The 22,830-nt window shown below is 48.2% G+C and overlaps 1 protein-coding gene across 3 annotated transcripts in view; it reads right to left on the reverse strand.

The window, feature by feature from the left end:
- Positions 1–786: 786 nt before the first annotated feature.
- The window catches only part of EPHA10 (EPH receptor A10), a 40,724-nt gene continuing 18,680 nt past the window's right edge, over positions 787–22,830 (reverse strand). For all 3 annotated transcript variants that reach the window (XM_081203651.1, XM_081203649.1, XM_081203650.1), the window contains exons 4-17: positions 21,572–21,727; positions 20,851–21,186; positions 17,643–17,767; positions 16,280–16,448; positions 14,186–14,297; positions 13,883–13,938; positions 12,263–12,388; positions 10,489–10,674; positions 8,664–8,725; positions 8,343–8,546; positions 6,324–6,473; positions 5,910–6,103; positions 5,578–5,742; positions 787–5,110 (exon numbers count right to left, since the gene is read on the reverse strand). In XM_081203651.1, the coding sequence (XP_081059777.1) occupies positions 4,996–5,110; positions 5,578–5,742; positions 5,910–6,103; positions 6,324–6,473; positions 8,343–8,546; positions 8,664–8,725; positions 10,489–10,674; positions 12,263–12,388; positions 13,883–13,938; positions 14,186–14,297; positions 16,280–16,448; positions 17,643–17,767; positions 20,851–21,186; positions 21,572–21,727 (2,156 nt within the window). In that variant the 3' untranslated portion in view covers positions 787–4,995. The remainder of the gene's footprint in view (positions 5,111–5,577; positions 5,743–5,909; positions 6,104–6,323; positions 6,474–8,342; positions 8,547–8,663; positions 8,726–10,488; positions 10,675–12,262; positions 12,389–13,882; positions 13,939–14,185; positions 14,298–16,279; positions 16,449–17,642; positions 17,768–20,850; positions 21,187–21,571; positions 21,728–22,830) is intronic.

Genomic DNA, 22,830 nt, shown 5'->3' on the forward strand with positions numbered 1-22,830 from the left:
AAAATCTACCTATTGGGCCGCATTCAACCCACTACAAAGCCCAGGCCCTGGGCCAGGTTTTTCTGGGCCACTCCTGACACACAGATGCTACAGAGAAACAGATCTGGGCATCACTAGGGAACTCCTGCCCCTCGTTGTGAACATTCTCCATGTTTCTCGAGACTGATGCAACAACAGAGCATTAGCGGCATCTTTATACTGGACCATCCACATGCCATTCTATGGTATTCTGTGTTTTGCAATGCGTCCCCAAATGTTGCCACATTATTGCCCTCAGAACTGGGACTCTTGCACTATCACCCAACAAAAGTGGAGCATTCATAGTATAAAAAGTAGTAGGATTTCAGCAAGAGATTACAGGACCCGCACTGACTGGGAACGAAGCAGTGCGTTCACCCTGAAAGGTCTGCAGGTGCAGTTTTGAAAGCGAGATTCTGTATAGCTGTCAGATACCATCATGAGCATGCCTTTGCTCACATCCTCCTAATATCACAGATCTGCATTCTTGTCAGTAAAGCCAAAGTTACCCTCCTCCCTCCCTTCGTTCCACAGGGTGGAGAAGGATGAAATCTCATAGATTCAGAGTTCACATCTTTCTACCCAGATGAATTGTCTCAGGCACATCTAGAATTAGCCTGATCCCCCTACCTTGCAGTCTTGATAACAGTTAGTCTTTGGGAGTCCAAAGAGCTGAATCTGTTGTTCTAGATGTTGGTTCGTGGTGCAAATATAGCTGTGAACCAACTGGCCCACCTAGTTCAGTCTTGTCTACACTACATGGCCTCCCTCTCCATTTCCATAATACTTGCATGTTGATAGCAGGAACAGCAAGAACCTGGAAGCCTAATTCCTGCTGCAAAATAAACAAGCATGTGGGTGAGCAAACTGAGGAGGTGTGACTGTATCTAGACAACAGGAATATGATAATGTTATTAATGGAGGAAAATGCATCCAGCTAAACCCAATCTAGACTGTTTCCTTGCCATTCCAATGTATAAGCAATGCATGCACTTTGCCATATGTCTTTTTGTGGCTCCGGAATTCATGATGGGAACTGAAACACTTAATCTTCCAAACATAATGAGAAAGATAAGGAGCTGTGGCTGACACTGAGCACCAAACAGCCACCTTCGGTAAGATAATGACTTCAATTGTTGCCTCTCTGCAGAGCACCATGATGGATGTGTACATTGGCTGCAGAGCTATTTCGGATATGGCACAAAGTGAGCATTTATCATTGCAAGCAACTGTTGGGGCGGAGCAAGCAGCCTCCTGGAGCTTGTGCCATTAGCACACTCCCAAGCAGCTGTTTCTTGTGAAGTGCTCAGAGCTTCTTCCCTCTGACCTGTTGAGGGGCCTTTGGAAAAGCTAACAAACACAGTTCATGAGAGAATTTAGTTCTGATCTTGTGCCAGGAGGCTGTTTTCCAATGTGATCCGGGCTTCATTGCAAAGAACAGTCTAATTAAAGCTACTCCAGAGCTGGCACTTTCTAGCCAAAATATAAGACACCCAAGCTGGGTTAACATTCAGGTCATTTAGTATTCAAGGAAGCAAAGGATATGATAGCAGAAACTTTCCATGAATTATTTTTATCGAGAAAAATACCGCAAAGTAGCAATTAACAGTAAGCCAGGGAAGGCTTCCCAGGGAGAGAGAAAGAGGACTTGAGAGTGAGTCCATGGCAGAGTTGCCCAGGATGACTTCACTGTAGCATAAATATTACCAGCTTAAAACTCAGCAGGCTTGTTCTTTTTCTCAATTTGAATCTAAGTGGATTGCATCAAAACACAGTATTTTCTAAGATACAGGATAGCTATGGATTGTGACTAAAGTGTGTACCCTACTTCCCAAACCAACAGTGGGAATGCACTGGATGCAGAGTAAGCAGGAGTGTGTACACAGCCTTAGAAAGGTAAGGAGAGAGGTTTAATGAGAAAGAAGGGAGAATTACTCCTTCTCTCATACATCCTTCCACTCTGTGTCAGGCACACCAGAGGAGGTGGTGATTCAAGAGAGCGCAAGGATGGACACCACCTGTGAGTTCAAGAATTCTAGGGAGGGAAAAGACGGGAGAAACTGGGGCGGGAGTTGAAGCCCAGGGGGGAACTGGCAGAGAGACAGAACTGTTTTTAGGGCATGGGCAGACTCAGGGATTCTAGCATGCGAGGGCATATTAGACTTGGAGGGTGGGGGAGGCTTATTGCACAAAGGGAGGTGTCCTGGGAAAGCAATTTTGAGATATGCCCCAAAGGAGAGGCCTCTGTTTAATAAAAGAAAAAAAGGGTTTAGGCTACAGTGGGGGTTTTACAGGGCTTGTTGCATATCACCCTTCTCAGCATTCCCAGTGACCAATCAGTGGGTGAAGATTTGATTAGAACTGGAGGAAGTTGTGCATTTGTGATCTCGGGAGGTCCCAAACAAGCTGACTAGAAGATGGGAGTTACTCCTCTCTCCATGGCAATAGAGAGTTTCCTACGGAAACTTGCAACTTGAGTTGCTCTGTGTAGTTAGATCCTTCCTAGCTCACCTTTACAGGTAAAAAATAAACTATGGAGACAAGGTGCTTGCTAGGGAAGACATAAAATGGTGAAGGATTCTTGCTCTTGGGAAACACCGCCATGCATGTGTCTTTCAGCTAATTCAAGCATACTGTATTTTATTTTATTTTATTATTGCATTTATATCCCACATTTCTTCCAAGGAGCTCAAGGTGGTGTGCAGAGTTCTCCGTCCCATATTATCCTCACAACAACCCTGTGAGGTAGGTTAGGTTGAGAGACAGTGACTGGCCCAAGGTCACCCAAACTCCCCATCTGGTGAGGTGAACAGGAATCAAGTGATTCAATTTCTTGCTCTAAAATATATTATTCTCTAGATCAAACAAAAAAATTCAAGTTGCACAGTCTCAGAGAGATGGTGCCTCATAAAGGGAAGGTAGTCGTTCCACAGAGGATCTGGACCAACTGGCTGGCAAGGCAAGTGAGAACCACCCACTTGTCTTTCAAGTCCAGCAGGCACTAATATTTTCAGTAGCCAAGAGTGGAGCCAATGATTAGGGCATGTACTTGGTTGGCTTGCCCAAAAGAGCAGGTCTTCTCCTTCCCAACGTTCATCAGCTCTTTCTGTATTCTTCTAGAACAAGGGACAGCTGTGAGTTTCTGCATTGCTCAGAGTTCTCACCTGCAGCTTCCCTTGAGTCTGAAGCCTCTATAGCTTGTGTGTATTGGGCTGAAGAGGTGGGCATCCTGAGGGAAGGAGGCCTCTTCTCCAAAGCACCGCTGGCATGGAAGGACATGGATCTCCACAATCCCCACCACAAAGAAATGTCAGCTGCAGCCCACGTGAGGTGGGGTGGTGCCATTCTGAGCAGCATGCCCACTGTCTGTGGTCCAGAGCTGGGAACACTGATGGGTGGAGCAAGAGAGCCCTCCCCTTTGGACTCCTTTCCCTTTCAAATCTGTCTGTCTCCAGTGATTATGGAGTTGTAGAAAACAACAACCATGTACACTGATAAGCATACAGTAAACTGCTGTGGACCCAAACAAAGGAGGATTGCAGAGGCCCACTTAAGTTAGTCTATCTAAAAGCAAAAGTCTATTTGGCAAATGCCACACTGAGACAAAGAGGAGTGGGCAGTGAAGGGAAAAACCCACCAGTATGGGAGAAGGAAGAAGAGCCTGGCTCACCCAGGAGTCCCTGCCATGGCCTTCAAAATTGCATCAGGATACCTGCCTGGGTGCCCAGTGTGGTCTCTGAAGACTAGCCAGGGGGTTCCATCGTGGCTCACACCACCACCTGCTGGACAGCACACACAGATGCTTCTTATCCTGCTACCCGCAACGTATATTGTCTCCAACTCATGAACTGGGAAAGAACCCAATGTCCAGCAAGGAAAGGTCCCTGATCTAGGACAGCCTAGAGGCCTGCCTCTGCTTCCACCTCCCATCAGCTCTGTTCATTTGGTCCAGAGTTTGGGGAGACTCCCCCGTCACCCAATGCAAGCTCCCAAGCCAATAAAGTGTTAGGAGCTGTTACGGTCCAGGCCTCCAAGAGCGCAAGTAGGTATGCTAACCTGCAGCTTTGCTGTTGACTGAGATCAGGAACGAGGGAGGGACTCCTGAATTCTGCTTGTCCTGCAGAGACCAGCTAAGTCAGATGAAGCTTGTGATACTTTCTCTGCATCCTACGAAGGCTGTTCTGCTTTGAGGAGTCAGGAACAATGGGAGTCTGAGAGAGCTGTCTGTGGCTAATGACTTCTGGAAGAGATGCCATCAGAATTGACTGCTGCAAGCATTTGGCACTCAAGAACTGAGCGGGCTGGAGCTCAACAGCATGTGAGGCAGGATTCCAGTGCCCACTGAGATGGGATTTCCAGGGCAGGAGCCATCATCCTTCCACCCTTTAACCGATTTTCTTTCTGGCTGTGCACAGATAAGACGCCATATTGGACAAGGTTGGCATCAACACAGTAGCATCAAAGTAGCCCATAGTCTTGCAGTAAACCTGTTCCCAGTTGTGCATCTTCCTGCTCTTGCCCATGTAGCCTTCATTCCAGGTAGAGGTGGAGTGTGCAGCCTTCTCATCTGCCCAAGAAATGATGGAAGGAGGCTGGGAAAGGAGGCTCACTGGAGAAACAGTCACTCTACTGCCCATTGAGGAAATTTCAATAATTGGCAGCTTCTCAGAAGATGCATTGCTCTGAGTTCAGACTCTCAGGGGGCTTAAGGGTCACCAGCAGACCCTCTTTCTCAGTCTCCTCTCCAAGGTGCCATTGGGGTAGATGGGGAAGAAAGAGACCAGCTCTTCAGCTGCTGCAGAGAGGTCGCTCTGGGCCTCCCATGGAAGGGGGCATTTGGTTCCCACCACCTTCGTGCATCTCCGGGACATAGCTGCCAACATCATCTGCTCTCAGGTAAAGTCTCAGAGACGTGGCCTCACCAGGGCCAGTGGGCAGCTCAGGTTGGTTCTGCAGACACACACCGCTGCCCTGCTTTCACACCTGCACTCCGTGGCCATGCATCTGGATCACTTGAGCCCGGAGCGCTTGGATCCCACTTAGGAGGGTCTTTTGGTGTGCCACAGAGGTGATCCCCAAGCTCAGAACATCTCTGGAATAAAAAAAAAAGTGAGAAGCCCACTCCATACCAGAATCAGTCTGATCACAGCAGCTCACCTGGTCCCATCAAGCGACTAAGACTGGGAAATGGGGCAGTCAGATAGAAGCTGATGGATGGTGAGGAGTGCCTCAGCAGTACCAGAACCAGCAAGTGGAAACTGGGTGCAAAGCACAGCAGAACACCCCTGAGGAGAGTTCTGAGAGGCCATAAGCCAAGTCAGTTGTTCAGGAGGCCCAGGAAGTGTGCATCAGACTCCCAGCTGCCACTACTGAAAAGAGAAAGCCGCCCAAGAAGCAGCAGCAGCAGCGTTCTCAGGTTAGCCTGAAGCCACCCCCAAAGCCAGGTTGCCGCCCTGCTCTCTGGGCCCTTCATTCTTACAAGGGGCCATAGTTGGGTGTAGCCAAACCTATGTGTGGCTGGCTGGCAGCATCCTTCTAGAGGAGGGGAGGTTCACTTACTGTACTGTCATCCTGGCCACTGAATCCAGGTAGCAATAGCCAGCAGCCACAAAGCTGTCCTTATACCTGCTCATCTCAATGGCTTCCAGCCACTCCCCAACAGAGCTGAAGTACGGGAAGGAAGAAAAAGGGCAGTCGGAGGGAGGGAGGGAGCAGCTGGCAGTCCTGGAAAGAAAGAGAGAGGAGCTATGTGGGGACATCACAGGAAGGAAGGTCTCATGCTCCAGCACCTTCCACCTCCCCCTAAGTGCAGATGTGTGTAAATACAGCCTCTGTCACTGCTGTTTTCTACATGGGCTTCAAGGTGGGAGGGTCAGGGATAATGCAGTCACCTGGCATAGGTGAAGATGCTGTTTCTCGAGAGCTCTGGGGCCTGAAGCATGTTGCCAAGTGTGCTATGGACTTGGGAGAATTTTGGTCTCTCAGTACAGTCCTTCTGCCAGCAATCTAGCATCAGCTGGTGCAGAGCCGGTGGGCAGTTTGCAGGAGCAGGAAGCCGGAAGCCATCTTCAATGGCTGTTATCACCTGGAAGCAATTGTTGGAGATGGAAGCCACACCCAGCAGGAGTGTGGTAGGATGCTCTCGCTTGCAATCTTTACCAAAAGCACAACGACACCCACCACATTCCCTCCCACTGCCAAGCACAGCAGAGTGGTGGAGAGACAGAGGCCCAGGGAGTCTTGGCCTGCCCATTTTCTGCTCCTCGTCCACACCACCACCTCCAGCACACTGGGGAGCCACTTACGTCCTGGTTCGACATGTCCCAGTAAGGCCTCTCTCCATAGGACATCACCTCCCACATGACAATGCCAAAGCTCCACATGTCACTGGCTGAACTGAAACGGTGGTATTGGGATGCTTCGGGGGCCAACCACAGCACCAAGCTTTTCCCACCCTGGGCATGCATAAAGAAAAGGCATTGAAGAAAGATCAGAAAATAAGTAACAATAGAAACAAAATTAATTGCAAAAGGGACAAATGTAAGGTTCTACACTTAGGCAGGAATAACCAGATACACAAATATAAGCTGGGAGACACCTGACTTGCCAGCAGTACAGTACATGTGAAAAGGATCTGGGTCTTAGTAAGCCACAACCTTAACATGAGTCACATGAGTCTATTGTGTGATGATGTAGCAAAAAAAGCTAATGCAATCCTAGGCTGCATCAACAGATTTATAGTGTCCAGATCAAGGGATGTTTTAGTACTACTCTATTTTGTTTTGGTCAGACCCCACCTGGAGTTCTGTGTCCAGTTCTGGGCATCATAATTTAAGAAGTGTATTGACAAGCTGAAGAATGTGCAGAGAAAGGTGACCAAGAAGATCAAGTTTCTGGAAACCAAGCCCTATGAGGCACAGTTCAAGAGTTGGGTGTGTTTAGCCTGGAGAAGAGAAGACTGAGAAGTGTTATGATAACTAGTTATCTTCAAATATCTAAAGGGTGGTTTCAAGGAAGATGGAGCAGGCTTGTTTTCTGCTGCTCCAGAGGGGAGGGCCTGAACCAAGAGATTCAAATGAGAAGAAAGGTGATTCCAACTAAACATTAGGAAGAACTTTCTGATGATAAGAGCTGTTTGACAGTGGAACAGACTATCTTGGAAGGTTTTGAACTCTCCTTCTCTGGAGGTTTTTAAGCAGAGGTTGGATGGCCACCTGTCAGGGATTCTTTAGCTCTGTTTCCTGCTTTGCGGAGGGTTGAGCTAGATGACCCTTGGAATCCCTTCCAACTCTACAATTCTGTTGTTCTACAGAAAACACCACACACACACGTCTGCCTCGTTATGATTATTATGTATTAAATCTGTATACTGTCCTTCATCCAAAGATCACAGGGTTGTTCACAGCATAAAAATACAAAATGAAAGACGAAGTTCAGGTCTTTCCTGCTGCCAGATCCCCATTCCATTCCCTCTCTTTCCCACCTGCTACCGGAAGGCTGGCCTTTATACTGCACATGCAGCACAGCTGGATTGCTCAGGGGAAACTCTGTCCCAAATTCATTTAAAATGAGCTAGTTAATGTTCAAAGCAAGGTGTGTGTGTGTGTGTGTGTGTGTGTGTGTGTGTGTGTAGGGAAAGGAAGGGAAGTCCTGAAATATTCAGGCAATAGTTAAGTTCTCCTGCTAGATGGTTTACAATTAATATTTCATGAGGCAGCTTGTCACTTGCCCAGCACAACCCATTTAATGTCTTTCATCAAGGAAGATCACACCAGCAGCAGGAAGAGAAAGAACAAGGAAGCCAGGAGGGCTTCCCCATTCAAAGCACAGGAAGCACCAAGGGGTGATTCCAATGCCCCTTGCAGTGCTCCCCTTATGCCTCTGCACATACAGCATACTGTATATCCGCTGCCTGCCTTCTCTTCTGCTTTCATCAAAATGCTCCAAAAATGCTCATCCTGGTGGCATCTGGAAGGTGTCATTCAAAGGCTTTGGTGTGTATTTTGATACTTAAAATGTTCACAGAATCATAAAGTTGGAGGGAACCCCAAAGGTCATACAGTCCAACTCCCTGCAATGCAGGAATCACAGCTGAAGCTTCCCTGACAGGTGGAAAACCACCACCATTGGCAGTGGAACAGACTACTTCAGAAGGCGGTCTTCCAAGACTCTCCCTTCCTTGCAGGTTTTTAAACAGAGATTGGATTGCCATCTGTCAGGGATTCTTCAGCTGTGCTTCCTGCATTGCAAGGAGTTGGACTAAATGATCCTTGGTGTCCCTTCCAAGGATCTATTATTCTTCCTGCCCCCTCCCAAATACATACCAGTGTGCTGAAAACCGTTTCCATCTTCTCCTCCTGGCCTACCCTGAAGCCAGATATTTTGCAGACCAGCTCCCCATTCACTAGGACGTTATGTGCTGCCAGTTTCTTGTGAACGTAGCCCATCTCAGTCAGGTATTTCATCCCGGAGGCAATCCCCTGCAGCATGCCAATCAGCTGGGAAGCCATGAGCTGCCCTTCATGCCGCTATGGGTGGGAGAAGAAAGACCCATGAGGCTGGCTGCTGGCGCATCAGCAGAGGACTCTGCCAGGCAAGTGGCTGGCATATAGCTCATCCCACTATCGGGGAATGGTCTCACTCACCCGCAGAAAGGAGTCCAGCACCCCATTCTCCATGTACTCCATCACAGTCATCATCGGGTTCCCTACACAGAGAAACAAGAATCTAGTCTCTGTGTCTGTCTGTCTGAAAACCAGCTAGATGAGACAGAGGGCTCTATCTGTGACATTAGGTCAGAAAGATGTTAATCATGCACCGGTAGCAACATCACATGCATGTTCACACAGAGGCAGTGTTGTAGTGCTGTACTTCCTGCACTAGTAACAAATTGGAGTAGATTACCTTTGAAGCGCCCTTGTGGGAGGAAGCAATTGCTTGGTCCCAGTAAGGCAGTTCCATGGAGCGATGCCACGCAAGGAGCAATTGCCCACCTGCTTATGCTGTTGCCCTAAAACTCTCCTCTCTCAGGAATAGCCTGATGAATGAAGACCAGCTGCTCAATGAACCCTTTGCAGTGAGATTGGCTTCCCAGCTTATTAAATTAGCTACAGAATCCCTAAGCATCTTAATGTTGTGGGCTGGAACTGACACATAAATGAACCTTTGGCCTCCAGAGTGTGTAGTCCCAGCATTTCTGGATAATCGTCTTTCTAAACCACATTAACCACCACAGACTCCACTGCAAGCAATTAAGAAAACCATCAGTATTCTCTCCCTTCCTTCACACAGGACAGTCACTTTCCTGAGATGGCTTTTAAATCACCCAGGCAATTAGGCAGAACTGCAGCTACACACAAAAAAAAAAAAAAAAAATAAAAAAAAACCAAGCCTGGCAGCGGCTGCTTTCATTTTTGCTGGCCACAAGTAAGTGCGTAATTATTCCAGTCCCTTAATGACTGTTAAGGAGAGGAAGGGCATTGGGGCATTTGCCTGCCTGATCACACTTTTCCCTGGTGTAAACTGTTCACAGAACCACCTGAACTGCCTCACAGTGTGAAGCCAGCATGCCCTTAAATACCAAACCTGGTGGCTCCTGCTGCTTTTCATGCATAGGACACCATGTTCCTAGAAGGAGCGCCATGTGCAGGAGGATCAGCAACCGCTGCCTCAATGCAAAGCCATCTTTTCTAAGAACATAAGTAGAGCCTGCTAGATCAGACCAATGGTCCATCTAGTAGGCCTCGATATTTCTTCAGTTTCATTGAATGTCCATGAGTTCTAGTGATATGGAAGAGAGAAAAATGTGTTCTTCGCTCCCCATGGGTGGGGGACACAGGAGAAAAAAGACAGCAGGCTCTCTCACTTGTAGGGCTGCATTCCCTCCTAAGTCTTGGGGCTGCACACTAGCAATGGGCACGGCAATGAATGTGACCCTTATCCTTGTGCAGTAGGCGTGGGCGTAGTCAAGGGGTGGCAGGGAGGGGCAGCTGCTCCACTTAATCAATTGCATAGCTAAAAGGTTCTGCCCCCCAAAACAAAAGGCCTGCCCCCCAAAAAAAAATCCTGGCTATGCCCATGGCAGTAGGATACATTCCATCCACACAAAAGGCAAACTTTTTTTACACAAACACACCACACCTCCATTTTAGCAAGGAAGAGGCATCACCACAGCAAGGAGGTTCCCAGTGCCCTCAAGCAGGAACAGTTAGGGGCACTTCCTGGAAAGAATCCTAAATCAGCCTGAGGTTCCAGAATACAAACGCAGAGGTGAAATCAAACTTGGGCATCTTCTCAACATACGCTTGGGAAGGCAGCAGAGGTCAGTGCCTGATACACAGTCTTGGACCTCCCTTGAAGGTGTGCAACACAGGCGCTTCAAGGGGCTATGCAAGGAATGACTGCCTGGCGTTCTGAAGGAAGCTCCATCTTCTGGCGTGCAAATGGGCAGAATCCATAAGTGCTTCTTACCTCTGGTAACAACTCCCTCCAAGCGGACAATGTTGGAGTGGTCAAACTGGCCCATGATGCTGGCCTCAGTGAGGAAGGTGTGGACCTGCTTTTCGGAGCAGCTGGCTTGCAGGGTCCGGATGGCCACAGGCAGTTCCCGCTTACTGGGGAGCTTCAGGCACCCCTGGCAGATGTCTCCAAATTCTCCTGCCCAGAAGAAGGACCCGGAGTTATAACCAAACTCCCTCTCTGCGTAAGCAAGAAATCCACAGGCAACAGCACCCTCCCTCCAGACTCTGAAAGTGGAAAGGGAGCCACTGCCAAAATATGAGGCCCCCTCAGTCCCTCATGGCTTCCTACAGAGGGTTTTTTATTGGAAAAGGTCTAGCAGAGAGGAATGGCAGAGAAAGACAAAAGCTGGCATGTGCCAGTTGAGAAAGGGAGTAAAGGGGTGGGGGTGGGGTGACGCTGCAGTTCTGGGAGAAGACCCAATGCCATTGTTGTTCTTTCTCTTAAATTTCATCTAGTTTGTGCTATTGTGCTGTTTTGGATTATCTATCGCCTTTTATGATTCGGGACCCATAACTGTTCTAACACAGTGGTTCCTGAACTTTTGGGGGCCACTGCCCCCTTGGTTCCATAAATTCATCCCCAGTGCCCCCTTCCCTGTAAAAAGTGTTATTCGGAGTAGCAGTTTGCATGACCCACTAAGGAAGATAATAAATAACACAATAAGATTGAAAACACTAACAATTAATTTCACATTTACTCAAAATCTAATTAACACTGTTTAACTTGATCCAGTGATACCAGCTTTTCAAAGTCTAATTTAACTTGATTCAGTGATATGAGCTTTTCAAAGTCAAATTCACACTCCAGTGCTCCCCTGCTGCCACCTGTCTCCTAGTTCTACCCCCTGCCCAAGGTAATCCCACTGCCCCTATTTGGGAATCATTGTTTTAATTCCTAAGCATATGCAATCAGTTCCTACAGTTTATCCTCAGGTTCCCTGGAGGCTTCCCCTGCTTGAACAGTTGCCGTATTTTTTGCTCTATAAGACTCACTTTTTCCCTCCTAAAAAGTAAGGGGAAGTGTGTGTGCGTCTTATGGAGCAAATGCAGGCTGCGCAGCTATCCCAGAAGCCAGAACAGCAAGAGGGATTGCTGCTTTCACTGCACAGCAATCCCTCTTGCTGTTCTGGCTTCTGAGATTCAGAATTATTTTTTTCTTGTTTTCCTCCTCCAAAAACTAGGTACGTCTTGTGGTCTGGTGCGTCTTATAGACCGAAAAATACGGTACCTTGTTCAACCCACATTTTACCAGCTTCCTCACAAGAATATTGTGAGGGACTTTGTCAAAAGCCTTACTGAAATCAAGATACACTGTGTCCACAGCACTCCCCTGATCCACCAAGCTTGTAACTCCATAAAAAAAGAAAAAAAAGAAATGAGATTTGTCTGACCTGACTTATTTTTGAGAAACCCATGCTGGGTCTTACGCAATCACAACATCCTTTTTCTCAGTGCTCACAATTATCATTGTAGACAGTACTGAGCTAGAAGGACTGATGACCTAACTCAGTACAAGATAGCTTCCTAGGTTCTTTAAGAAGAGGAGGGGGCTTGCAACATATGGAGAAGACAGCAGCAGGGCTGTGGCCTCTCCAGGTCAAGGGGCTCCCACATAGGTGCACAGCTGCCTCCCCAGCACAATGAAGCATGGAAGGAAGGGACCGTCAGGCAGCTTGCCCCACAGGCCCACTGAAAAGCAAAGGGCCTGGATCCACAACACTCACCTGTCCCAAGCAGCTTTTCCATTTTGATGCTGGAGCTATCAAGTTCCTTGGCAAAGAGAGAGACAGCCTGTAGGGGGTCTTCACAGGTCTTGGGGTCAACATACATCCTCCGGGTTGGTATCTTGACTACAATGGGGCAGCAGAGATGGTGTTAAGGCCTTTTGCCAACATTGAGGTGCTGCAAATTTCCCCAACCCGGCAGAATCGAGCCAAGAAACAAATATTTTCCCCTGCTCCTGCCATCTGCCCCCTTCCTATGTCTTCTCCCTCATGGAAACCTGCCTTCCATGTCCAGCCCTTTTTGTCACTCATCCAGAATAAAGCTACTTTTGAGGCTGGACCTCAAAGAAACCCACTAATGTGGCAGTTTAGACAAGAAGCCAGGATCTCTCTCCTTACTGGAGAGAAAAGGGAAAACCAGTCTCATTTAACATCTTTCTAGGGAGTTAATATATAGCAACAGTTCCTTCCTGGTTGGAACACAGACATCTCTGCACAGACCAGGTAGATATGTGTGTGAGCAATGCTGTAGTTTAACACTTACCGAAAGTATCCTGTAAGTGACTGTATTAAAACTTGCAAGTTCATGAAGGAAATCAGTTTATATTTGATGCCTTGGTGAACTTAAATATTTAACTTGCATTGGACACACTTTGAAGGAAGGTTTGGAATTGGTGAGAAAAGGTACCATTAGTCTCACCCACTGGCCTTGGTTGCCTTTGGCCTCAACCCTCTGAGGGGGTCTAAAATTCATGAGCCCCACTGTTTGGTCTCTTGCTTTTCTATACAGCCAAGAAATCAGATGCTTTTGCTACTCAACTGTTGATGGCCTCTGTTCAATCTGCCTTGGAGTCCTCTGCAGGACCAAGCTGTAGCTTAACATCAGACCATAAGAAGAGTGTGCTGGATCATGCCAATGGCCCCTATGGGAAACATGCAAGCAGGACCTGCACACAAGAGCCCTTTCTTCTCCTGTGGTTTCCAGAAATTGGCATTCAGAAGCATTTACTGCCCTCAGCCATAGAGACAGAGCATAGCCACCATGATTAGTAGCCATCAATAGCTGTCTCCTCCATGAATCTGTCCAATCTTCTGTTAAAGGCATCCATTACTGCCTCCTGGGGGAGTTCTCTAGCTTAACTATGTGCTGCATGAAGAAGTGCCTTATTTTATCTGCCCTGAGCTTTAGTATTGAATCCAGCGTGCATTTCTGGTGCCTTCCTTCTACCACTCCAGTGCCAGTGTTTGTGGAGCTCAGAGCAGTTGCTGAAGCCTAACCCAGAGCAGGATGTGCCCACTTGGGGACCTGCAGCCATCTGCGAGTACATGAAAACGAGAGCCTCACGAGGGCCTCATAAGGCCCTGGAGGCTTCCTTGCAGGAGCAGTTCCTTGGGGCATCTGCCTGGGCAGAATGAAGAGAGGCCCCTGCAAATGCACACTTCAGAGTCAGTCTAGAGAGGAGAGGAGGGAAGCCCAGGATGGCAGTCATGTTTGGAGTCTAAAACGGCACCACTGTAGTTCATCTCTGAAGCTGGACTCCAGGAGAGCCTCTTGCCACCCCTACATCATTAGTATCAGGAAACCTCCTGCCCTTTCTCCTCCCTCTGCCTTCAACTCACAGTGGAAGTACAGCTCCTCTTCTCCATCCCGGTAGGCCTTGCTGTAGTCACACTGCCTGCAAGGGGGAGAAGCAAAAGCCACATTGTACCTTCTCAGCCAGGACCTGCCTCAGAAGTGGCCTCAAGCAAAGCCCCAATATAAGCTGTGAAGAAAGGCGTCGAGTCCCAAAAAGAGCTGTGTCCTCAGCCCGACTCACTTGTCTTTTTTTAAGCTAGTATGATCATGCTCCAGCTGCCCTACTCAGAAACCTCTTAGCAGAGGAGTGGGAGGGAGTGGGCAACATGGGGTGGTCATGTGCTCACCTCCTCCAGGTCAGGATGCCCAGGATCACAGAGACCAACACAATCAGCCCAGCAATCGCCACAATGACCACAAGGACTATGGGGCTCTGCTCATGGAAAGCGACAGCAGTGGCTGCAGGAAGAAGTTGGGGTGGAGAAATAGAAGGAAATGGGAGTTAGACCCACAGACGCCAAGAGCAGCAGGGCCTGGCTCATCTTGAGCAACAGCATGTTCAAGGGCCAAAGGCAACCTCACTAGGACATTTGCTTTAATTGTGTTGTTGGCTGGCAAGCAGCAATGCTGAGAGACTTTAACAATGCAGTCGTACCTTGGTTCTCGAACTTAATCTGTTCCAGAAGTCCGTTCGACTTCTGAAAACGTTCAAAAACAAAGGCGTGGCTTCCGAATGGCTGCAGGAGTTTCCTGCACTCAATTGGAAGCCGCGTTGGACATTCGGGTTCCAAAAAATGTTCGCAAACTGGAATACTCACTTCCAGGATTGCAGCGTTCGGGAGCCAAAATGTTTGAGTCGCAAGGCATTCAAGAACCAAGGTACAACTGTACAATTCTAGGCCTAGGGCCACAGTTCTGCTTTTCTGTTTCTCTCCACTTGTAATCCTGATGGAAATACCCCATGCCCTAGTTAGCTTTATGGTGAAAAGTTCCCATTGTCAAAGAGGCCATTTTTGTCAGGATCACAGCTGGGGCTGGAGGTGATAAAACGCCCCTCCCTGCATGCTGCAGCCTTAACATAATTTTTTAAATCTCCCAATGCTACTGCTAGTCCTGCAACAGAAGCCATATCTAGCCTGGTCCTAAGTCCCAAGAGGATGGAGATGTAGAAACGGTGCTGAGCTTTCAGCTCCCACTCCTTGTTGCAAGCTGTGACTGTTGGAAGTGTTGGAATACATGGTAGAAATCAGAGAAGAGGGACCTCCACACTTCCCAGGCTGCCCTTTAACCTGTGCTGACCTTCCCCTGGGTGCTAGACTGATACTCTCATACTTTCTTTCCTCATTGCCTTCTTCTTGCTTACCTTGGGAGAGGAGACATCTTTGTATGTCTCTCCTTCTGAGAACTTTCCTATTCTGCCAAGCCTATGCAGGCAGTTAAGAATACATCCCTTCATAATGGTTAGTTGATGTCTGCTTATAACTTTTTATAGTTTTTATTGTATGGTTTTGTTGCTGTGAACAGCTTTGATATATATTTGTATGGCACATATATGTTTTATAAATAAAGATCAGGCATGTTCCCTGGAAACCAAGACCAGTTTGCTGTAGTTGGTGGTCCAAGAAACAGAAGTTTCTTAGCAAGAGGCTTTTATGGCATTTAAAGGAGTGGGAAAGGAATCCAGTTGCCACCAAGGACTGACTTCTGGGCAAACTCACAGTGGGCAAAAGTCACTGGATACATCAAGAAATCCAAGTCAGAGCCTTTTAGGACTTTTGGATTTAATTCTCCTACCCGCTTCTTTTTGATCCAGGCAGACTTATTTCCCTCTACCTCTGGAAACTCTCTTTGGCATAAACTAGTTACGGTACTTATTGCTTCCTCTGCTATTTTCATTTAATTTCAAGAGTAAGTGACTTCATGAATGGGTCAAAGGGCAGTGCGAAAGCATTGTGGGCGAGCAGCCAGGAGCTTGTTTTCATCCTCCCACCCCTGCCTCATGGTCTGTTAGGCAGCATTAACGAAATATTCTTTAGAAGAGAGGCATTAAAATGTATGGCTTACAAAGTGGTTTTCCTTCAACACTTTAAGACTTGGCTTTCTAGCTTCTGCAAATGGCTACGTTCTATGAGAAATTTTTTATTCAATTCAGTTTGTTCCAAAAGCATCTTGTGTGGCAAATGGATGCAATTTAAAGCCCCATTAAACACAGCCTGTAGAATTCCTACTGGGTGCATCACCCGGGTGCTTTCATTTCCAGCTAGGCAGAGTTATTAAGCTGAAACCTGGCCTTCTCAGCACCCCCCTCCCTGTTCACTGGGGGACTGAGGGGCTGCTAGGCCAGGTAAGAGCTGTAAAGGGTAAGCCAGTTGGAATCACAGAGGGTGCAAGCCTCCCAAGTGGTTTTGTTGCAGCCTCTCCAGAGACACTTGCACACTCACTCTCCCCCAGCGTTTCCACCTCAATGCTGTGGCTGCAGTTCCCATGGTCCTGGAAAGTGGAAGACGTCTTCTGGACTTGGAACACATAGAGTGTGCTGGGTTTCAGGTTGTCCACTGTCACGGCTGGGAAAGTGGTCTTCAGGGATGAGTAGCTCTGCTCTTTCTGACCCTGTGGGACACCAGAGTTTCAGATTAGGGGTGAGACGCTGCTCCCCAGATCTGAGAAGAGACTAGTTCATTCTTCTAGGATTGGTATATTGCTCCACTCTAGGTTGTTAAGAAGGGAGAAGGCACTTGGGACGGGCTTTGCTAGAAGCCAAATGTAAATCAGATCAGCAAGGAAAAGACACAGATGTCTGGCTTTGTTAAATTAAGGTCTAACACTCTCAGCCAAGAGTATGTGGAGGCCCCAGCCAAGACAGGCCACAAAATGAAAGGGCTCTTGTGTTCTGCCCTCCTACAGCTGCATTTTATTCTATATATAGTTGTGAGTTTGGGGGGTCAGACTGGATGATGCCCTGAGTCCCTTCCAGTTCTTGGAGTCCTGAACTGGTCAGAAAAGTCTCTTTGGCCACAAGTGTCCTCATCAACATCCTGAAAGAATCAGCTAGGTTGTGAGAGCTACAACTAAGTGATGGTGCCCTCCAGGCTAATGGGTGAGCCTTTTCTCCACCCACCCACCCCAATCCAGCTGCTAGGTAGGGAAACAATAGCCAGAGGTTGTGTATGAGCTGAGCCGGAAGCAAGGTGGAATCTGGAGACACAGTGAAATATTTGCTCTGTGCTGGATCCAAAGCTATGACTAATGGAGAAGCAAGATCTGTTGGGGTGTTGATGCTGAAAGCCCCTCCATCTTATGCTCAGGTTGTATATATGTGTAAATAAAACCACATATCCTAAAGACATTGTCTCTGCCAACCTTCATTCCAATAAAATTGAACCTGGGTAAGAGCCTGGAACCCCCAGGGTCTCTCTCTGCTTGGAAATTGGGGTGGTGCACAGCTATATTTTCCTTTTTTAAAAAATAACATATTTACTGTGTATATTGCTGTGTCATTTTAATATGTACACAGCCTCAAGAATTTGGTAAAGAGCCAGTACAGAAATGCTGTAAATAAACAAGAAACAAACCAGGAACTAACTTAAGTCAAGCAGAGATGGAGGTCCTGTCCCTCTCCACCCTGCTGGTGTGTGGATGCCATATTCTTTCTCACCATCCCTGAACTCTTATAAGCAGCAATGGCGGAAGTGCTGGGTGGTGGTGCGGGGAGAGACTATGCCCCAAAGAGCAGCTCCAGTGCAGAAAATGAGGGGATCTGCCTTTCAGAGTCGAAGACAACAGCACCCCTCCTGAAACAGTTACCTTTTCATAGAAGCTAATGTCATATTCTGTGTCATTGGCGCTCAGGGCGCTGGCCTCTTGCCAGGACAAGGAGATGCTCTTCTGCTCAATTCTCTCAGCGCGGATGTCAGTGACGAGCCTCTGGGCTAAGAAAGCCAAAGAGAAGAAAGGCAGGTGGGTCGCCAGCAGCTTTGCCTGGGCATGACTGGCCCACAAGACCTTAGGCAGCCCCTGTAGGGCTCCTTGTTTTTCCCATGAAGAGAAGCTGTAGGACAGTTGTTCCCAAACTTTTTCACTGCACCCTTAGATCCATAAACTCCTCCCCCTATTCAACCCCATAAAAACCATTATTCAGAATGGCAATTTGCATAACCCACAAGCCTAGTCCAGTTTGCTATTCCTATAAATAAATCAAGTTTAGTGCCAGTCAAAGTTATTTGGGCCAGGATTGGGAGCAAAGTGCTGGAAGGCTCCAAAAGTCCAGTCTGAAAAGGAACAGAATTTTCTGAAGAGAATCTAGAAAGCTTGGGGTGGGGTGCGGGGTATTAGGGGAGGGGTAGTATCTCTGGTGGGGGACACATTGTGCTCCTTCTGGGGTAGTTTGTCCTCCTTTGGTCCCCACTCTGCACTCAGCTCTCAGCTGTGGCTCCTGGAAGTTGTCAGTATGTGACAGTGGCCAAACCCAAGGAATGGTTTTGGCTGGCCGGCTAAACCAGGTGAGGGTAGATGATGGGTTTCAAACCCTCGGTAAGTTAGGGACTTCCCCTGCATGTGAGGACAAGCTGTGAAGGATTGAGGAAACAAGACCAATAGTAGCCCAATAGTCAAGAAGGCTGTTTCTGCACATGCTGTAGAAGGAAGTGAGAGGGTGAGGGAGCCCATCAACCTGGGAAGGTAGCCCTTCCAAGAGATAAGCTCTGATCCTAAACCTCCACTGCCTTGTGGGACACCTTTGGGTCAAGAAAAGGCTAAACAGTAAACCATGGGTAGGCAAACTAAGGCCTGGGGGCTGGATCTGGCCTAATCGCCTTCTAAATCCTGCCCGTAGACAGTCCAGGAATCAGCGTGTTTTTACATGAGTAGAATGTGTGCTTTTATTTAAAATACATCTCTGGGTTATTTGTGGGGCATAGGAATTCTTTCATTTCCACCCCCAAAATATAGTCCGGCCCCCCACAAGGTCTGAGGGATAGTGGACCTGCTGAAAAAGTTTGCTGACCCCTGCAGTAAACCCTACACAAATCTATAGTGGAGCCCCTAAGACAGTTGGATGATGCTTCGTATGCCTTTCTGACAGCTCCTGCAGCCAAGCTGGTGCCAAACGTATTGCTCTGCTTTCCTTTGAACCACATCAGCATGGCCAAGAGGGGAGTCTTGTCGTCTGGGCAGCCCAGAGCCTCCATACACACTGCCCAGGCTTGCACCCCAGAGAGGTCACTTTGGGGCTGCTAACGCATCGGGTTTGACTTCACCCACAGAGGTGCACTCCACTATCTCTTGAGACAGACGTACACCAACAAGCTGGAAAGCAGAAAGCATGCAAGCTCTTTTAAAGAGGCTAAAACCACCACACAAGCTTTCATGCTGTGAACTACTGCTGTAAATACACTCTGTGCTCATTCATATTTCAGACACACACACCTCCCCCTCCCCCCCACCACATTGCCCATATCCCGGAAAAGCAAACATTAAATTATTCACTACCCCATGGCTTGATTTGATCACTTCGGCTCCCTGGGACACCAATGCTCTCCTTAATTAAGAAGCCAACCAAGAGGGAGGAAAAGGACAGCACAGGAGCATGGATGGGAAAGGAAACAAAATGAGCAAGCAAGCCTAGCTTTGAGGGGTGGCAGAGGAAAATGATGATAAAATTTATTTTTTGTACCCTGCCCATCTGACTGGGTTGCCACAGCCACTCTGGGCAGCTTGGGCAGCTGCAGCCTTCAGGGTGGGCAAAGGACAGCCTATTTCAGCTTCTCCTTCTTTCTCCACATGTCTACATCAGTTTGCAATTTATTAATGTCAAGCCTGAGCATTTGTCAGCATTTCATTTCCCCAAGCAGAGGCACACTAGTGAAAGGAATCTCTTCCAATGCGTATTTGCATAACGCTTTCACTAATATTGGACTTGAAATAGGTTTTGTAACTATGCCGTTTTTTAATATATGTTTTTATTGTGTTGTGAAATCAGTTTGAGATGCTTCGCAGGAAGCGAGTCCAGCCTTTCTGTTGAAGATCGGCATAGCAAATTTTGAAAGGGAGCTGCATTTCAGTTCACATATTGTTCCAGGAAGTGCAAACCAAATCTCTCCCCTCACCACCCCCACTGCTATCTAACAGGCTGAGAAAGCAGAGGTTATGCCATAGGCTCTTTCAACTCTGATCTTGAACAGCTCCCCGCTGCTTTCTCATCCACTTTCCAATGAAGACTCTGATCTCTTGCTCTGCAGAGACCTGAAGAAATGTTTCATAAGGAGTTTGACCCTGCCTGTGAACTGGTTTCACACAGGCCATAGGAGGATTCCGGCTCAGCAGTGGGGTGAGCCTCAGGGATGGGCCCCACTAAGCTGAAAAGAGGGCAATGAGCTCCCCCCCCCCCATAATGCCCAACCTGGTCTATTAATAATCTATTATGACCTTGTTTTCCTGGCAGAGAGGAACTCAAGGCAACTCTGAACAGTTTCTTTCTCCCTCTCTCTTTGCTGCCCTGTTGTGGCCCTGCAAATAGGTACTGAGTGTAGGGTAAAAGTGGTGAGGGCCCTGCAGAGGCCAGGTAGGTAAATCCAGGTTCAACCTCTGATTTCCCTCCCCCACCCCCCACAAGATCAGTATTTAGTTTCTCAAGATAACTTGCAACTACTTCTGAGGCCATCTCTCTCCCCTCCACCCACAAGCCGTCTTGAAAGCCAGTGTGGCGCAGTGTTTCAAGTGTCAAACAAGGACCTGGGAGAGACCTGGGTTTGGATCATCACTCAGCCATGAAGCTCACTGGGAGACCTTGGGGGCCAGGCACTGCTTCTCAGCCTCACCTACTTCACAAGGTTGTTGTGGGGAATAATGAGGAAAGGGGAAGAACCACGTGTGTCCCCTTAGGCTTCTCAAAGGAAATATATAAATGCATTAAATAAATAGACCATAAAATCTTTCGTAAGCAGTAGGCTGAAAGGCAGGCACATCAAGCAGGGAGAATACCTCCCCCCACAAAACACCCCACCTGCTTTCCTACCTGTCACCCCGGTAAAGATGGTCATTTCTGCGTATGGCTGCTCAGATGAGCTACCCAAGCCTGAGACACCATTGACAGCCTCCACACGGATGGTGTAGTTTGCCTGGGGCAGCAAGTTCATGAGGGTGGCTGTCCTGCCCACCAAGCCCCTCTGCTGGGGCACGAAGCTCACCCCATGGCCGCAGGGTGTGCACTGAGAGGAGGGGGAGCAGTGAAGGCACAGGAGGTTATAGGAGATGTCGCTGCGCCCTCCCAAGTCCACCGGGGGACTCCACTCAAGGACTAGGGTGGACTGCTTCAAGCGGTAGACGAGGTTCACAGGTGCCGATGGGGGTCCTGCAAACAAGATGGTGGTTAGGTATATCAGCAGCAAGGGGTGGGGATGTTGCATGGCAGCTTAACTTCAAAGGGCGTTTAAAATGGTAGAGCCCTGTTTTTAAATAAGCAAAACAGGTGGCCATTCTGCCACTAGTTTTCTTGCTATTCCGCCTCTGGAGCTGTCATGCAATGCAATGTCATCATGGCACGCTGCAACTCCAGGCCCAAGATTCAGAAAAGCCACATCCCCATTGGTCACGCCCACACACACACACACACACACACACACACACACACCTGCTTGCAAAGGTGCTTGTGTGATTGAGGATGCCTCTTAGCACCCGTCACTGATGGATGAGCCAACCTTGCAATCTCTACTACCAGAAAGAAAAGGATGCCTTACGGGTGCAGGGTGCAGACGGCAAGTCTGAAGGGGCCCGGGTGTAGGTCGCCTGGCAGAAGCAAAAGGTGGAACCTTCCTGCTGTGTGAAGCTGTGTGGAGGGCAGGGAGAGCAGCGCAGAATCCGAGCAGACCTCTTGTAATATCCAGGGGAGCAGGCTGAAAGGAGACAGCAAGAGGCAACAGAGCTGAGGGCAAGGGCAAGGGCAAAACCATTTCTAGGGGAGGACCCAGCACAAAACTGGGGCAACGAGTTGCAAAGAGGGGGATATATTTAAAAGGTGTATTGAGGAAAGTGTTGCTGCTCCCAGAGGAATACATGAAGCTCATCGGTTCATCTCGCTCAGGACTGCCTACCCCGGCTGGCAGCAGCTCTCGTGGGTTCCAGGCAGAAGACTTTTCCAGCCCTGCATGAAGACTGAACCCCATGGAGCAGTAGGTTATGGGAGAAATCAGGCAACCCTAACATAGACACATCACTCTCCACAGAGTTCTCAGCAAAATGTCAGGAGAGGAAGATCACACACAAAACCCAACTTCTCCCTCTGCCTCTTCAAGTCATTGCATGCAATATGTAGCATGGCAGAGAAAATAGCAAGCTCTTGGCGTGGATAGGTCTAATCCCCCAAAGAAAATCACCTAACAATTTTGTTCTCACTTGGTACCCACTACATTTACTCCCTGCGCTTGTGTAACAAATGGGTACCCCCCAGGGCAGCCAAAGATTCCATTCGCTTGACAAGGATTGCACAAAACAAGTAGCAATGCTTGTAATTTTCAGAGTTGTCTCCTTGAAAATTAAGTGTCAGGGGAGAAATTGTGTGAGCCTCTGCTGTGATTTCCATACCCGTAATTATTTCAGACAGGCAATGTAATATGTGGCTCAGCACAATAATGAAGCAGGAGGCTTGAGGGACTCTATGAGAGGGAGGATGCGCCAAGGAGACAAAGAGGGAGAAAGTGGCAGGATCAGTGAGATGCTGCAAAAGTGAGCAGCAGGTCCCCGATTCCTCTGTTCTGGTATTACAGAGTTCTCGGGTGGCAGACGTCACTCATGCAATTCTGAGATGAGAAGTGGCTCTTTCAGCTGCTCTGAGTCCACAGTCTAGCTGCATGAGGCCTGAGCTGCAGCTCCTGTTGATCTTCCAGTGAACGACACAGTTGAAACATCAGGCTAGGCTTGACATTGTCTGGACATGCAAGAAACTCCTCCATAAGGGACAGGCCACTGGTCTTTTGCAGGATCAGAGCAGCTATGGTTA

This window comes from Podarcis bocagei (assembly GCF_964188305.1).
Source record: "Podarcis bocagei genome assembly, chromosome: 7".
In the NCBI taxonomy this organism is placed as follows: domain Eukaryota; kingdom Metazoa; phylum Chordata; class Lepidosauria; order Squamata; family Lacertidae; genus Podarcis; species Podarcis bocagei.